At 33.7% G+C, this 13,342-nt stretch overlaps 1 protein-coding gene across 1 annotated transcript in view; it reads right to left on the bottom strand.

Moving 5' to 3' along the window:
• LOC126812398 (vitamin K-dependent gamma-carboxylase) overlaps nt 1-13,342 on the bottom strand; it is a 43,985-nt gene that overhangs the window by 16,492 nt on the left and 14,151 nt on the right. The window contains exons 2-3 of the mRNA XM_050538775.2: nt 7,078-7,291; nt 730-885 (exon numbers count right to left, since the gene is read on the bottom strand). Coding sequence (XP_050394732.2) covers nt 730-885; nt 7,078-7,264 — 343 coding nt within the window. The 5' untranslated portion in view covers nt 7,265-7,291. The remainder of the gene's footprint in view (nt 1-729; nt 886-7,077; nt 7,292-13,342) is intronic.

Genomic DNA, 13,342 nt, shown 5'->3' with positions numbered 1-13,342 from the left:
CAACAATTTGAAAGACATTTATGACAAATTAAATATAGTTTATGGCGAATAACTCCTTAGTATAAACAAAATTTGGACAGCAGAAGGAGCACTTTTGGGCAAGGGTATTTAAAAAAGAAACACCCATGAATAATTTTTCTCATAATTTGAACTGCGTAATGCCCTTAAAGAACTGATTTATCACTTTCAGCTGACTTAAGAGCTTCCTCTCGAAAATGATCAGGAAAATCCTTTGGAAGAATAAATCAATGAATATTTTCGCAATCATACAGGGTTATCTATCATAAATTGTTTCTGCCTATCAAAAATTCTAATTATTTTGTTTAAGGTCTGTCAGAAAGGATACCATAATCGTTTAATATTACTTTCTTATAATTTAGACTTCCTGTTGACCTCACATGTTGATCAAAAGTAGAAACTAATGAGCAGACGATACACTTGTAATCAATACAGAATACCAGGAACCAGAGACAGAAGTAACCATTCCATAATTATAATGTAATTATAGATCAAGCGGTTTTATAATACTATTCTCAAATCACTCCGTCCACGACATAGCCATTTCTTAATCATGGCTTCATGTTTACTTTCTCATTATCTAAATATCACATTAAATAGATCGCTAGGTACCGACATTCAGACGGTAAGCCGAGTGGAATATATGCTGCTATCAAGCGTAAAATTTGTAATGATACCAAACTGTGTTTTAAATAAAATCGGAAATCTTACCTAATAACATGACAAAGTAGACAATATACATCCATTCTAATGGTAACGGTTTGAGAAAATTAAAGAGAGGGAACCGACATTCATCATTATTACCCCATCTTACATCAGCCATTCCAAGTCCTCTTTCTTGTGGTATGTCCAACAACATCAAAAAACCTGCAAGTAAAAATATAAAGAATTAAGATGTAATTGTTTTAATTAATCTAAAACTGTAATAATCACAATGCTTAAAAATTTGTTTCAGTTCTCAATATATATATACAGACTAAAGAATCCTGGTCGAAACGTTGTTCAGTAATAAGCAGTAATTGTAGTCCATAGAAGTGTGACCTGTGTAACCTGTGTATTTCTAGTTCAACTACCAAACGTCATGGAAACAAATTTTCTCATGTGTTCATTCAAGAAGCAGAATCGCACTGATTTACAACAAAATTATGAATAATCTTCATGAGATGCTTCAATTCAATTCGTGATGTGGCAAAATCTATACAAATAGATTTTCTAAAAAACTTGGGCTTAGTTTACCCATGTAATTTTTTAACGTGGAGCGCTTCCTTCTTCTCTTACAAAATAACCTGACAATTTCATTATACTTCTCTAATGTTGAGAAATTCCAACTGTGGTATAAATACATCAGTAAAATCATCTAGGGGGAATTTATTCGTAACCACAGCAGTTAGGATTAACTTTTTATTGGGACTCTCTGTATAATAAACAAGCGCAAGAAGTGCTTGGTAGCTTCAACGGGCTAGAGTTAGGGTTAGGTCATAAATGCTTCAAAAGTATTTAAGAGGTAACAGTAATTGTAATGCATAAATACAGTATTTATGAGGTAATCTTTATTCATAAACAGTGTGGTTATGAATAACCTTATCCTTATTTTAAACTACTGGTATACAGATTATAGTTATTTTTAGATCATTAATTTGATTTTTCTATAGATATATACTTTGGACAACCCACACAATTCAGTCTCGTTCCAAGACCTTTTATCTCAGTCAATTGTTGGCAATTATTTTTCTATTAAAGACAAATGTTTTAAAATGAGAAAAATATATTTGGTCAAAAGAGGCCGACAAATTTCTTTTTTGTCATTGCATAATAAACACTGGTTGCCAGGAAATGAAATATACGCCCACCCCACTACCAGTTAAAATCGTTATTTGTAGTTCGAATGGCTTAATATGTATATTCATATTGAATATTTGAAATAGAGAGAGAGAGAGAGAAATGGGGTTTAACGTCCACTCGACACAAACTTGGCCATTTCGGAACTAACACATGGTTCCATTTTATTTCAATAATTCGCTTGCGTGTAGAGGTCTTTAGCAGTGGGAGGACCTGGAGAAAACCCATGAGGTTGGACAGGTGACCCTACTTCTTGTCATGTACAACTGGGGATTCGAAACCATGCCAGCTGACTCAATGACAGACCTTATGATACAGCATGCACTTGCTAACCATTCGGCCATCCAACCCCCCTTATTTTAAAAAAAATAAAAATAAAAAAATTTAACAGCAGATAATTTACCGGATTGGATTCAATTCGATTAAAACGGGATCCATCAAATGTTTTGAGCATAAATTATATAGGTGGTATTGGCTGGTTTTTACCATTAATAATACCGCCTATAAAGTTGTAGCAAATTTCATAACAAAGGAGAATAACTCTGTAGGTGATTCTTGAAAAATGTTAAAGATAGGTTGCCAGGCAACGAAACATACGTCCACAGCAACTAAATCGTCCGGGCAGTCAACAAGGGTTGTCGCATATTTTTACTTTTTTCGGTAATATTTATAATACACTAAAATCTGATTAAGAGCAACAACTCACGAAGTAATTATCAGAAAACTATTAGAATTTGTTTGGTTTTTATAAAGTTCTGCCCCATGCTAACGTTTTGTATGCAAAGCTTTTAATATCATGGATTTAACTGTTCAAGTCATAAAGATAGGTTGCCAGGCAACAAAACACACGCCCACAGCAGCTAAATCGTCCGGGCAGTCAACAAGAGTTGTCGCATATTTTTACTTTATTCGGTAATGAAACATTTATAATACACTAAAATTTGATTAAGAGCAACAACTCAGAAAACCATTAGAATTTGTTTGGTTTTTATAAAGTTCTGCCCCATGCTAACGTTTTGTATACAAAACTTTTAATACTGTATCATGGATTTAGCTGTTCCAAGTCATAAAAATTCATTGAAAATCAATATACTTGTTCGTCTCAAGATCTTAAACTCTGTGTATCAATCTGAAGTCAATCGGATATTAACTATGGCCCCTAGAGCGTCCTCAAGATTTTTCAAAGTGATCAAGGGCGATAACTTTGGCAGTAATTATCAGAAATCTTTGAAATCAATAGGATTATTCGCCTCGTGACCTCAAACACTGTGTATAAATTTAAAGTCAATCAGATATTAACTTTAGCCTTTAGAGCATCCACAAGGTTTTTTGAAGTGATCAAGGGCAAAAACTCTGGCAGTAATTATCGAAAATCACTGAAAATGAATAGACTTCTTCGTCTCATGACCTTAAACACTGTGTATAAAATTTAAAGTCAATCGGATATTAACTTTAGACTCGAGAGCGTCCACAAGATTTTTCAAAATGATCAAGGGCCATAACTCTGGCAGTAATTATCGGAAATCGTTGAAAATCAATAGGCTTCTTCGTCTCATGACCTTAAACACTGTGTATAAATTTAAAGTCAATCGGATATTAACTTTGGCCTCTAGAGCGTCCACAAGATTTTTTGAAGTGATCAAGGGCCATAACTCTGGCAGTAATTATCGGAAATCGCTGAAAATCAATAGGCTTCTTTGTCTCATGACCTTAAACACTGTGTATAAATTTAAAGTCAATCGGATATTAACTTTGGCCTCTAGAGAGTCCACAAGATTTTTAAAAGTGATCAAGGGCCATAACTCTTGCAGTAATTATCGGAAATCGCTGAAAATCAATAGGCTTCTTCGTCTCATGACCTTAAACAATGTGTATAAATTTAAAGTCAATCGGATATTAACTTTGGCCTCTAGAGAGTCCACAAGATTTTTTGAAGTGATCAAGGGCCATAACTCTGGCAGCAAATATTGGAAATCGCTGAAAATCAATAGGCTTCTTCGTCTCATGACGTTAAACACTGTGTATAAATTTAAAGTCAATCGAATATTAACTTTCGCTTCTAGAGCATCCACAAGATTTTTTGAAGTGATCAAGGGCCATAACTCTGGCAGTAATTATCAGAAATCGCTGAAAACCAATAGGCTTCATCATCTTATGACCTTAAACACTGTGTATCAATTTAATGTCAATCGGATGTTAACTGTAGCCTCTAGAGCATCCACAAGATTTTTTTAAATGATCAAGGGCCATAACTCTGGCAGTAATTATCGGAAATCGTTGAAAATCAATAGGTTTCTTCGTCTCATGACCTTAAACATTGTGTATAAATTTAAAGTCAATCGGATATTAACTTTGGCCTTTAGAGCATCCACAAGATTTTTTGAAGTGATCAAGAGCCATAACTCTGGCAGTAATTATCGGAAATCGCTGAAAATCAATAGGCTTCTTCGTCTCATGACCTTAATATAATTTTAAAGTCAATCGGATATTAACTTTGGCCTTTAGAGCATCCACAAGATTTTTTGAAGTGATCAAGGGCCATAACTCTGGCAGTAATTATCGGAAATCGTTGAAAATCAATAGGCTTCTTCGTCTCATGACCTCAAACACTGTGTATAAATTAAAGGTCAATTGCATATTAACTTTGGCCTCTAGAGCGTCCACAAGATTTTTCAAAGTGATCAAGGGCCATAACTCTGGCAGTAATTATCGGAAATCGCTGAAAATCAATAGGCTTCTTCGTCTCAAGACCTTAAACACTGTGTATAAATTTAAAGTCAATCAGATATTAACTTTAGCCTCTAGAGCGTCCACAATTGCTTGTGGACGCCGGACCGACGGACCGACGGGGGCGACGACAATATACGACCACATTTCAATGTGGGCGTATAAAAATCAAGTCACCTTTACTTCAAGATACCTTCCCATGTCCAAATGAAATAAATTGAAATGGGGTTTAACATCCTACTGTTCTGCTCCTCTGCTGGGCTAATGAAGACGAACATACGCCATACAGTGTGCTATAAGGGAAATTTTGCCTGGGCAGCAGAACTATCGCCTACTCTTATATCGAATTCCAACTACCAAGGGATCTTTTATATGCATTCCAATGTATACACGGGACCTCGGTTTTCCGTCTCATCCGAAGAACTAGACAGCTGTCCTTGACAGGCCCTCCGTCCTGCATCATTGACAATGGGGAACCACGCCGGAAAATCTGGATGAACTTTCTCGGCCAATGCAGGTATCGAACACCCTACCTCCAGGCTAGCGAGCCAGCGTCTTACCCACTTAGCCACATGATCCCGCCCCCCCCCCCCACGACCAAACTGGGTAATTTGATGATATATTTGGACTACAAACGTATTTAAACTAATTAATCTGTCAAAATTTTGCTTCAAATCCTTTTCCAAACATTGTACGCCTGCTATCAAAAATCTATCAAAAGAGATCATGTTTGTGTCATGTGACTTGGCTGATGCGAAGCCGGAGGAAGGTACCCAGCAACGGGTGCGAAGCCGGAGGAAAATCATTGCATATAAGACGATGTTGTCTTTAATCACTGTCCATTTATCATAAATATTGAAGCCTAATTAAATTCTTGGATTATCCACTGCCCACGTCTTTTTCCATGGTTTTTTTCTCACCCACGCCGAGAGATTAGACAATCGTCACGTACAACATTTAACGTCACTCAAGAAGACATCCTTAATCGTCAGGCTGTCAGTTAGGGAAACCCTTACATTTTGTCCTGTATGCACTCCATGGAGGTTTTTCTGGGAATCCAGTATTTTTGTAATAAGATTGGATGTTTCTACTTTCCATATATACCAAAATTGCCATACTTTTATTGGAAACAACCACTCGATAAATACTTTTGTGGGAAAGTATCTTTAAATGAGATAGATAACCCAAATGAATTTGAAAAACACATATAGATTATTGTCACCTCTATTGTGCTAGAGATGTGAATGACAAATAAATGGATATTGTAGCCTCTATATGTGCTAACAGGTAATGTGAATGACATATAAGTGGACATAGGGGACAGCAATATACAACCACATACAAATCTTGGTGTATAAAAATGGTTTATCTATAGATTGACCTATCAAATACAAGCTGCTTAATTCTACAGATGGCTGCCTGTAAATTTATGAGTTTTCTCTACGTTCTCCAGGTTTTATATTAGACATGTAAATGAAAGACTGTCAAACAAAAACACAGAACAATATAGATAATTCAAAATGTCAAACTTAATAAGAAAGACCTTTAAAAGAAATATTGAGCAAAAAGTGATTATATTAATGCGATTCGAAAAAAAACCTCAAACATTAAAGAGCTCAGCTAGAGAAATGAAATGAAATGAAATGGGATTTAACGTCCTACTGTTCTGCTCCTAAACTGGGCTAATGAAGACGGTTCTCAGCTGGAGAACAAATATTTTCTCTCTTGACAGAATGGAAATGTTATGGGTTTTTTTTACCAGAAACATTTAGATATTTTCCCTTTTTTGTACAAACAAAAGCTTAAGGTTTCTCTGTAAATTGAATAACATGTACTTATCCCTATAGTCATTAATAAGTACACAAAGTATAATTGGATAAGCATCAAAAACGTGTTCGTCATCCCTATAGTAATTAATAACTGCACAAAGTATACTCGGATAAACATCAAAAACATTGACTCGATTAAATGCATTTATCTTGTATCTTTATATTAGGTAATATAATCAGATATATCTACCTAAGGGAGATAAATTCTTTTACGTAATATTGAAAAAAAAATAATCTACATTATATAGATCCCATAGGATTATAGTAAAGATGGCATAGTTAAAAGAAATAACTTCAATAATAAATCAAATCAACTTTTATCAACCTGATTTATGGCTACTTTTTTTAAAACTGGGAATCGTCTGTGCTTTTGATGATGTAATTACATGGGTAGATAAATTTCAAATACTTTCAGACAAATATATCATCATTTTATTCCCAAAGTTGCTTGATGAAGCAAATAATTCTAACGTTTCTTTATACCCTTGCCATTTATCAATAATGTTTGTATGTCACACAACTGAATACATCAATGAACAGCAACAGAAGTTAGATACCGCTTTTATATTTCTATTTACAAAGTCTATTATGTATTAAAAATTGATTTAAATATTTCTAATATCTAACTGTCAGCACACACTAACAATTTATATGGCTTTCTTACCAAAGAGAAACCTGACAACTCCAAGACAAGCTGGATCAGACGGCCTACACAACAACTTGATCACTGCCTGGGGTGATTTCAAGTCTGCTGGGGAAAAACCAAACATCTTGTTACACCAGCAGATTGTGCTGTCTGGGGTATTAGTGTCTGTTTTTCCATTCTCAGTTGACGGCTTTTTCTTTCCCATTTTTATATCACCATTTAACCTATCAACCTGGAAAACATAAAACCAATTACAGTCAGGATTTTTAATTCAAGTATCATACAAGAATATAAAGAATAACTAAAAACATATTAGTACAACAGTTGCCACAACAATCAGACAAGAAAAATGACAACCTTAAAAACATTAAAAGAGAGTATTCATCAATCTCTCTATTCTAATCAAAGACAGACAATGACAACATCAACTCAGATTTTCTTTTGGAAAAATTCTAGGCATCCTCATTCAAGTGCTACTCTTACCACCATTCAAGTGCTACCCTTACCACCATTTAAGTGCTACCCTTACCACCATTCAAGTGCTACCCTTACCACCATTCAAGTGCTACCCTTACCACCAATCAATTGGGATCAAGTTCCAAAGCTAGAAAATGGAAATGGTTAATTATAGTAAACCAGTCAAACTTATTCTCTGGGCATGTTTCTATGCTTTTCAATTACAAGTGGTGATGCCTTCAGTGAGGTCTCCAAGACAATCCACCATTGAGTGTGTAGTTGAATTGTTTAAAAGTTGATTCAAGTAACTGTCATCCTTCTCTATCTATTGTTAAAGCATATCCGTGGGTTTTTTTTCTGCCTAAGCACAAGAACATAGAATTCAAATATGTAAATATGTTTACATGAAATGCTTCAAAGTTACAATTCATATGCATCGATGCACTGACATAAAAAAGACTTGTATAGTTTTTCAGTCACTTGTACAATGTACCTATTGATCAAGATATAACTGATTATTACCATGGTGCAACTATTGCAGAATGAGAAATACAAAACAATTGTATCCATACATCTAAAGTATAATAGATAGAGAAAATAAATTTTGTATAATAAATTCGATTATATCAAGTAAATACATTAACAAATGTAAAGAAAATTCACATCAAATATAGTGCAAATGATGGGATTTGTAAAATGTGAACAGGAAAATTGATGTTATGATCCACGAAAAGATTTTTTTTTCTCAAAGAAACAAAACTGTGTAAAAATATTATTGATTTTTTTGTAATCTACATCCTTATATGACATGTATTTCATAACATTTGATTTGTGCTGTAAGGATGTCTTGAAACTTGTTTGTATATACAAGGTCATGGAGGGCAGAAAAGAAATGAAATGAAATGGGGTTAACCGTTTAACGTCTTACTTTTCTGCTCCAACTGGGATAATGAAGACAACATAAAAGAAAAGCTTCACTAAGTACAGGAACAGATGCTATGATGAAAAGCTGGTTGATATTTTAATTTTATATGTAGCAGTCTGGATCTTAAAACCAACCCTTGCATCCTGTACCACCTAGGTCAGGTCATTAGGCTGGCCAGTCTTACTCTTCAGATTAGAACCCCTTTACCCTCATTACATGCATCTAATCTTATTGGGTGACAAGACACTGGGATAGCTGTTTCCTTTGACAATAAATACATTTTCTACTGTTGTGTTAAAAACTGAAACCAGTTTTAGACAACTTCATTTTTATTTTTAAAAATCACATAATAGTGACGAAGGCAGGTGTTTTGAACATCCATTTCTATGTGAAACGGACTGTTCTGCTCCAGTAACTGAATTTAGTTTTAATCCTGTCTCATACATTTTTTGCAGAAATAATAAAGTGACAGAAAGAAATATTTGTACTTTTTGAAGATTTTAATATTTTTAGTTAAAGTTTTATTTCTACTCTTCTGGCGAAGGATTATAGTCACATTATCACATTCAAATAGTGATATTATAACAACATTATGGGTACATATTTTCACAGTTTGTTTTTTAAAAGGTAAAGGTTGAATCATTATATTCTTACGTTTATTGCTTCATCGCCTAATTTTTTAAAAAGAGCCTATGACATTATAGTGGTATCAAGAATTACTGTAATGACATTTATTAATGAACAATAAAAGAAATTGTTCGTATCTGAAGAGGTCAATCGATAGAATGAAACCAGAAAGACAATATGATTAATGGCCTGAATAAACAAACTGTTGTTAACATTAGATAATCTAAGATTGTCAGTGTAACATTCAATCTATGATAAAGCTACTACAAATTTTTGCATCAACCATCAATAACAACTTTCTGATAACAGGAAAGTTTTTGCATCCATCCTAGATGGATATCTTTGATGATCTGTCTCTACTAAGCCCTATGTTAGAAGAATAAATAAAACTTAGCTAGGAAATAATGAATTATTGTCTTAAAGGATTCGGACAAGAGAAAAATATTGAATTAAAATAGTCTAGCTGCCATGAATTTCTGTTCATTGGACCTAACTTAATATTTCACTCCCTGGACTGTCCTTGAGCATTTTTATTGTGTTAAAAAAGGAACAAACAACCACCCTGAACTTCATTGTTTAAGAAAGATATCTAGGGAGTCTTTTGGTTTTTTTTTAAATATAAGAAGTTTTATTTAATATAAATTTGATTGGTTGAACATGAATACAAGTGACTTGATCTAAACTAAGAACAATGCAAAATTGTTCAGAAATGGCATAAAGCTTTTAGAGGTACAGCTGATCAGTGATCAAGTTTCACTCAATTCAAGGAGAAATACTGCAAAACTTTTGTTTTAGTTTAAGCCTTGCCATACAAATGGTTGGTGTCACATTCTAGATAACTTTTGTGCTCTTTTGAAAATACCTAACACTGCTTTGTTTTTACTTTTATAGACTTTGAATTCAGTTTGAATGACCTTTTAGACCAATGGTACTTTTTTTTTATAGACACATGTTCAAGTATCAACTTAAATTCATTAACTCAAAGTAATGGTTTATAATATTTTAAAAATTTAATATCTTATATAACAATCCCTAATGGATACTTTCGTTCAGATATGGCTTTCCAAACACACTTCATTTGGTTAACAACATAAAATATCTTTGATCACGAAAGGTCTATTGAATTTGACATAGAAAATGAAATGTATTAAGGGTTCTTTTTATGTGTTTTAAACCGACTTTGTATAAACATCAAACGAAACATACAAACATAAACTGGTCAAATAAATCGACTCTTTATTACAATTGGAAAAGAAATCGGACATTGTGTTCGTGTTGCGTCAGAACTAATTCTTCTTGCTCCTTCAATTGCCAATTCAATCAAACCGAACAAGACACAAAACAATTCTCATCAAAGAAAGTAAATCAAATTGATTAACCTTCTATAAATTCAATTTGTAGACCTTATAGAAGCTTACATAAAACCGCTAAGTGTACATCAACTTTTATCATGAAGCACAGCTTTTAGAATATCCTCCATTTTCTATTTGTCTTGTAGCTGTCAACAAAGTTGAAATGAAAATGTCAAAATATTTTTCATTTGCGTTGATTGTGTTCTTAAAATCAATACTCCCTTCTGTAAATAAATGAAAGGAAAGCTAAATTAGACATGTGAATAAAAAGGGTTGGAACGGATGTCTTGACCATTGGTTTCTGTGAGACACAATTCATCAGTAACAACAAAGCAGTTCTGACTTACATGGCCCAGACTGCCTGACTCTCGCTCTTCTGGTGATGATTGATTTTCATATAATAATTCATGAACAAATCATCTATATCCACCCATATATTATATTTCTATTCTCTCTTTTGTAATTTATCTATTGTAAGTTTTATTGTTTCCTTTAAGTCTAGCTAAATAATATTCTATCTTTCAAGAATTCTTCCTGTATCTGACAACTGTATCATGTTCTTATAACTTAAGATAGCACAGTAGCTACAAAACACAATGTGCCCTGAGGAATACAAATACAAAGATCTTTTCTTTGATCAAGTCATATACATGTATGGAATAAAATATTTCCCAAGAATTCATAAAACTTGTGGTCATATTTAAATTGCGGTTACATTCAGAGTTCTAAGTCTAAAAGTATTGTTTCTTGAAGACAAAAAAAGAGATTTTATTTCTCAAAAGAGCACTGAATGCATACAAACTGATTAAGCTATACATTTTTAATATAGTTTAAAGGTTTACTTTTGCTCGCTTCCTCTTCACAATCTCACCTGCTACCAATGGATGTTAAAACAGGGTTCATGTAAAGTCAGGCAGATATTCACTGAGTGTTCTTGACCATTTATTTAATCAATCAACAACAGTTTTACAAGTGACATGTTCGAGCTGGTCAAAAGTGCCTTGCGTAAAGCATTACTTATCAGACCATTCCATTGCCTAACCATGAGGTTTATTTAAAACCCCTTCCAGATCCTACGAAATAGGAAATGAAATGAAATGGGGTTTAACGTCCTTCTCCGACTGAGCTAATGAAGTCGGGCATACGCCATACAGTGTGCTAATCAAATCCTAAAAAGATAGTACCGGTAGTTTATCTGTTTGTGTTCTACTCTTTATTACAGAATGTATTAGTGATGATGTCACTACTATCAGATCTTTTAAAACAGGTTTCTCCATGCTATTTGGTGCGTTAAAATTAACTGTTAGTTATGTTTCTACTCATTCCAATTATCAGGTGCTAGTACTGGCTATGCCAGCGACGACATCAACCATTGTTTTAGTGTGGGGATTTGAATGGAGTTGTCTTGAAAGTTTTTAAAAATTTGATCTCAGTAGTCATCTATATATCTATTATAGATATTTTAAGCATTTTCAAACATTTGTCATGATTTCCTAAACACTGATGTATTTTAAGTTGGGACATGCACAAGAATGTTGCTATATAAACATAAGAATTTCAACAACATGTCTATTTTCAGCTTCCTGTGTGTCATTCTTTGGTTGGTCATTCCATGTCAAGTGGACCAGTGCTTGTAAAGTGACCTCAGAAAATTATGAAAAAAATATATGTTATAGTTCATGCAAATTTATGTAAAACTGACTCTGGCATTAATATTGACTGAGATATGGCCTTTTCAATAGGGGTACCCTTTTGCAAGTTTTGAAATTACTATTACATTATGACTCGATTTTTGTGATCTGATTTTATTCCTTCTAGTCAGTCTATATTCTTGAGTATTTGAGGTAACTCTTTCAACATTCTAGGTCAATTTTCCAGAAGGGCAGGCACAAAGCCCCCCCCCCCCCCACACTCCCTCCCCGCTATACCCTGGTTGGAAATCTCATCAGATTTGAGTGTTATCAACCAATCCCGATTTCTTTTGTTTTTGTTAATAAACTTTTCTTATCCACGTCTATGTACCTTGTTACCGAAACAAAACTAAAAAAATGATGACATTCTGAGAAGCTTAAAATCTTCATAAATAATTTAAATTGTAAAATACAAAATCTTTAACCTCGAAAATAATATATTGGTTTAAGCAATACTGGTAATTTGGAAGATATTGTACAATTTAAACCAGCTAAAATCTATACTGTTATATAAATTTCAGGGTGATCTTTTATAATTCAATATTTGCGATCACTGGCCTTAGAATATTTTGTTTCATTAATACAGAACTTAAAAGAAAATAATGCTTTATTTTCTAATAGTGAATGGCTTGACAACCATATCATATCTGATCACACACTAATTGGAACTCATCTTCTTAACGTCCTCTAGTAGACGGGCAGAGAGACTAAAACAGATTCTATAGCTGTAGAAAATGGACAAACCTCTCCATTATCTTGAAATATCATCAATTGTAGGAGGAAAACTATCAATATTAAGTGATGCGTTAATGACGCTCTTTAAATCGTGTCTGTCTACAATATGTAAATCACCGAGATCACATGGTCAATCAATATTTCTACTAGTGTACGTTCGTATGTCATCGCTACCTAACACTAATACTAATAACTCACACCAGTTGACAAAATAATTGCCTTTAAAATGTTAAATGTCAAAGCTGACACAGTTCTGGATCATTAACAAAAAGCTGCTTGAAGTGTTTAGGTTGAATGTATAATTATCTACATTGCATGGACAAGAATATCCAAATTTTTGAGAGTGAGAGCTGTATCAGATGATTATGCCTTACATGTTTTGGAGAGAGAGAGAGAGAGAGAGAGAGAGAGAGGGAGAGAGAGAGAAAGAGAGAGAGGGGGTTTAAAGTCCACTTGACACAAACTAGGTCATTTCGGGACTAACATATGGTTCAATT

Source organism: Patella vulgata, chromosome 2, assembly GCF_932274485.2.
Source record: "Patella vulgata chromosome 2, xgPatVulg1.2, whole genome shotgun sequence".
NCBI classification, from domain to species: Eukaryota; Metazoa; Mollusca; class Gastropoda; family Patellidae; genus Patella; species Patella vulgata.
Note: the sequence above shows the minus strand (reverse complement) of the source record. Positions and strands in the feature narration are given on the sequence as shown.